The sequence below is a fragment of the Leguminivora glycinivorella genome, chromosome 1 (genome assembly GCF_023078275.1).
Source record: "Leguminivora glycinivorella isolate SPB_JAAS2020 chromosome 1, LegGlyc_1.1, whole genome shotgun sequence".
Lineage (NCBI taxonomy): Eukaryota > Metazoa > Arthropoda > Insecta > Lepidoptera > Tortricidae > Leguminivora > Leguminivora glycinivorella.
In genome coordinates, this window is record NC_062971.1 from 13,170,645 (window position 1) to 13,176,098 (window position 5,454).

At 41.3% G+C, this 5,454-nt stretch overlaps 1 protein-coding gene across 1 annotated transcript; it reads right to left on the reverse strand.

The window, feature by feature from the left end:
• Positions 1-517: 517 nt before the first annotated feature.
• Positions 518-3,845, reverse strand: LOC125232770 (transient receptor potential channel pyrexia). Its single transcript, XM_048138553.1, has one exon. It carries the CDS (start codon positions 3,815-3,817, stop codon positions 890-892), a length of 2,928 nt encoding a protein of 975 aa, XP_047994510.1. The 5' UTR covers positions 3,818-3,845; the 3' UTR covers positions 518-889.
• Between the last annotated feature and the right edge of the window lie 1,609 nt (positions 3,846-5,454).

The window sequence follows — 5,454 nt, forward strand, 5'->3', positions numbered from 1 at the left end:
CTTCTCGTGTGTTGGAAAACTCGCCAGCTCAGGATTCTATTCTCGAACCACTCGCTTTCGCTCGTGGTTCAACTATAGAATCCTTTCGCTTGCTCGTTTTTCAATTCCACACTCGGCGTTAAAATACAACTTTGCACTCTTGTATAACAAATAACTATTGGCTAATTGTTACCGATCTTGAGTATCACACCTTTTTTTGAGCCATATTGAAAAAGGCCGTTTTTAGAAATTTTTGATTGGCTCTAGCGTCTTTTAAAATAAAAATAGCAAGAAAATCAAAACGGTCTGACACAGATAAAAATAATAACAATCTGTGTTGAATAAAACATTGCTCTATCTTCAAAAACCAGGGAGGAAATAGTCGAGAGCGTTTGTATGGAGAATTTACCTGTATCGTATCGCTCACGGAAATGGCTTGACCGACTATAGATACCTATACTCTTTGTCAAAGAATTCGGATACTGGCAGTGACACCAGCAAAAATGAAGACAAAAGAAGAAAAGGGAAAATAGAATGTGAAAAATTTTATTGTCATGATTGTCACAATTTTATTACGGTGCACTACCTACAATCACAGTGTTCTTTACAATCGACATCAAAAACATCAAGACCGTGGAGATGTAAGTAGTTACAAATATTATTTCTTCAGTAGACATTATACGAACAGCAATATTTGTCCAAAATAAGATACTAGCAACTACTTCTTTGGCACAATGCATTTGATACCGATTGCATCGTATATACTTAAAACTAGTCTTAAAATAAAAATATCACCTCTAAGTATTAAGTCCAAGCCCGTATAACGAGAGTAACATAACAATACAACAATGCGATAGTTTATTGACTTGTGTACGATGGCATTGAAACTAAACGGTTCGCCATTATATCATCAACGAGAGTCAATCGTAACAGCAAGCGCTTGCTGGATGACCAGTTGCTGGGCACTGATCAAATTCTTCAGCTCACGAACTTCCTGCGTCAGCTGGCGAACATTCTCGGAAGTTTCATCAAGCTTCACTTGTAGACTTCCCAAACCGGTATATCCTGACGAATACCCGTATTCTCGGTAACTGGAATCATTGTTATTCTCATACCTTTTAAAACACGAATATGCTCCAGTAGTCGATCCATTTGAAGATATCGTGTGCCCATATTGTTTTCTCATTTTTGCTATGTCGTACGCTGCCATCATTATATCTCTCGGCAACCGTTTCTCGCTGGGATTTAATGGCTTTACACTTAGTACAACTCTATAAGCCTGTGGCGATACGAGAGCTGACGCGTGGAGTATTTTTAACAGACACTTCGGCATATAACCGTTGAACAAGGCCAATTCCATGTAAGATATTAGTTTTGTTTGCCGGACGAGCTTCGAGAGCCCCGCTGTCTTCCTTAAACCTTGAATATCATGTACCGCTATACCCACCAATAGGTTCATGAGTACGACGGTGACGAACAGGAGAAATAGCACATATGTTATTTGTGCCGAGAATTCTAAAAACAAGGGAGGGTCATTCCCATCCGGCTCGTTTAGCAATAAATCTAAATTAAGCTCTCCAATCATCATCGTCAAAACGGTAATAAAACCCATGAATGGGTTAGCGAAAGAAGATGAGTCTGGGAAAATGACACAAAAGCTTATGGTAAATCCGACAAGAATGCATGAGTAGGCCATTAGTAATTTTGCAAATTCTTTTTGAACTTTTTGGTACATTGCCACGTAAGTACCAAAAACTGGCAGCTGTCCAATCATCATCATCAAGTTTGTCCATCCGGCGAGCACCGCAAAGGCACCAATGTGGTTTTGCCATGTGTACGTTATGTTTGTATATATATACGATATGAGAAATACGCTTATGATCACAAACCACTCTATTATATTCTCCGATTGCATCAGATATTGCTTGACAGTGGAGTAACCGGCTATGCCATAAACTTTTCTAAAAATTTCGAATATTGTAATCCCGGCTAACACCCACCATTGCATTTCAATTACGAAGGGATTTTTTCTCAAAAGATCTCCGAGAATAGATTGCTTCTGGCACAATTCCTGTTCTTGTATAGTTTCCTCCATGTCTTTGCTACCATTGTAACAGTTATGCGCAAGCGCTGTTAGGACGTACAATGTTAAACATAGAACGAAAATGAAACTGAGAAATAATCTAGCTATGTAGTATTTGCGAATTTTTTCCCATTTGATGTATAGGAAAGCTGAACATAACGGATGTAGCAATACCTCCTTCTGTCCTTCGTCTACAAACGTATTAAGATAACTGATTTCCCGTGGGTAGCAATGTTGTAAGATGCTACGAAAATCAAGTTCAAGCTCCACTTCTCTATTGGTAGTCTGAGAATGGTGTAGAGTGATAGCGCAATCTAGCTTCCGCGTGATCATAGCTAGTGACGCTGGGGTCTTGCGGGCTATTACGTTGAGAGCAGAGTTTCCTTTTTTAGACCTCGTGGTGACGTCAGCGCCGTGATAAATGAGCGTCTCGACACAAGCTGAGAGACCGTCGAGTGCCGCGAGGTGCAGCGGCGTAAATCCATACTCGTCCTTCTTGTTGACGTTTGCACCCCAACTAATCAAGGTTTCAATGATATCACAAGCCGAATCACATTTTCCGATAGCGGCATGGAGTGGTGTCCGGTTATCGAAATCATTAGCATTTGGATCAGCTTTCCCTTGTCTCAGAAGTGATTCAACACATTCCAAACTAGCTGCTCGAGCCGCGAGGTGTAAAGCCGTGAAGCCTCTGTGATTTTTCAAACTAGCGTCGGCTCCTTTAGAGAGTAAGAGATCCACGCATTCTACGAATCCGCCGTCAGCTGCTAGATGTAACGCTGTTGACTCCCTGTCTCCAACTCTCGTCCTAACTTTTGGATCTGCTCCGGGTGTATCCAGTAAAATTGCAAGACATTGAAGCATTCCCAGATCAGCGGCAAGATGAATGGCGTTCGTACCGCCGGGCTCAATAAGATTTACGTCAACGCCGTGTGAAATAAACAGTTTAAGACATTCCACTGAATTAGCTCGAACTGCACAATGAAGTAAACCACCTTCACAATTCACGTACTTGACCGCGGAATGGACTGAGGCACCTCGACTGATTAGTAAATTAGCCACTTGCACTGAATCTCCAAACGCCGCACAGTGGAGTGGCGCAAAGCATCGTGGCATATAATTAGGGTCCACGCCACGGGAAAGCAAAAAGTTTGCACATTCCGTGGATCCGCTGAATGCTGCTACATGCAGCGGTGATAAGCCGAGCGCGTCGCAATATATTGGGTCCGCGCCCGCTTCCACAAGTATTGGTAAAAGTTGTGAGAGTTTCAGGAACGCTGTCCAAAACAGGCAAACATTCTTCTCTGCTTCGGTCGAAGAAGTAAATGTATCGATCGCTGTTTCAACGGTAATAACCCCGGATTCCAATTCGTCTAGCAGCCTTAGTCGACCGCCGACGGCTCTCATTTGTTCATGTGCGCTCTGACGTATTGACTCCGCACAAATATGCGCAGTTAGGTCGAGCGGGGGCTCTTCAAAACTGTCATACATATTAGGGGCGCTCTCTGCGGGTGGTGAGGAGCCATAAGAGACATATTCCAAATGTCCCATGGATGGAAAGGCCCTCTCGAGTGTTTCCTCATCTTGAGGTTGGTTTTGAAGAGGCGGCGAGCTGAGGACGCGTGATAAGCGAGGGCGGTCCATGTTGGGACGCGGACTCCAGGTGCCGATGCGGGCGGCGTCATCGTCGTCGGGCCGGGGCGAGCGGCGACCGCGCAACCAGCGCGGTGGGAGCAGGCGGCGCGACGTGGGCATGCGGGCGACGCGGCGGTGCGGCGCTGAATGCCGGGCCCATTGTCCGCCAATTGTCGAGCCGGAGAATCGCGCGCACCTCTTTGCTAGTAAGGATGGAAGCACACTATTATGTTTAGCGTTACCAGTACTATGCCACTATTTTCATGCCTCGTTTGAGATGATTATCAAATTGATTTTTACTAGGTACACTCACGGACTTTAATTGTTCAGCCATTTAGAGGCCACAATAATTTTGTTATTTCATAGTTAAGCTATGACGTGTCCAGTATAAAATGGGCTAGAAGTGGATCAACAATTAAAGTCCGTGACTGTACAGTAACAACAAGTAGTCAATGCAGTTATCGGGCAATAGCCTGCAAAAATATTTGCAGGTTAGATGTGGTCCAAAGTACTCCTACCTAGACGTCTCATAAGTACTCGTTAATGCTACAGTACTTATTATGTATTAGGTATTTTACCTCTATCATGAAAATAGGTATGGAGCATGGATTTAACGGAGCAAAAGGCGAAGTACGCTAGGAAGTTTTACCTTAAACAAAAATGCTTTCGTAGGTTTTCTTCTCAAGGTCGTTTTTCTCAACTGAAATTAAGTACTCGTGAAGTGAGCAAGTCCCAAACATTAAGATTTTTTGTCAATTTGGTTTTTAAAAATCTAATTAAGATTACCAATGTCTACAACTCAGCGCTTTCAGTACCTAATTCATAGACTTATTACACACTGTTATTAATCTAAGCCTAAGTTATTTTTTCTAGAGAATACTTATAGTAAGTAGGTTTCTTCAACTTTATTAAGTACATAGGTAGTTATTAAGTACCTAAGCTATACCTCGCTATAAAATATATGTTAAGTGTGTAACAGGCCACTATCTTCCATAGAATTAACAATGCACCACTTGATTCTCGTTATTTACCAACATTTTAGTGATGATATCATTGTCTCTCGTGCGAACTGTGGTCATAATCTGACCGGCCTAATGGTAACCCCTGCCTTGCATTCATAACACAATAGACAATGAATTGAACATTACCTACTCTGTTCTTTATCACAAGTATCACAACTTAAAATTTTGTAAGGATTTCATATTTCATATTGTAAAATTTAGTTGGAGTTGCAGGCGTCCATATGCTACGGTCTACGTGACTGTTTGTCATCTGGTGATCCGTATGCTTGTTTAACACTGTGTAGTATTAAAGAAAAAACAATAAGTTAGGTTTACTTACATACCTAGGCAGACTCACCAATCACTATTATTTATATCAAATTTATATTATGTATTTTCTGTGTACTATATGATCATTTTTTAAACAGCTTGCTATACCTACCTATAGCTACATAGGTACTTATATATTGTTGCAATGGCGGATTGCCTTTTATTGCAAAAAGATTTAGACAATTTCGTTTTGTACTGTCATCGTAATCATTTGTTTTTGAATACAAATAAATGCTTTGTTATTAGTTTTAATCGAAAGCACAATCCTATCTTTTACAATTATAATTTATCTGGCACTCACATTGCGCGAGTATCTTCCGTTAAAGACTTAGGTATCACTATGGATTCGCAACTTAATTATAATGAACATATTGATAATCTGTGTAAACGTGCATATAAGAGGTTAGGAATGATCCTTCGCGTTGG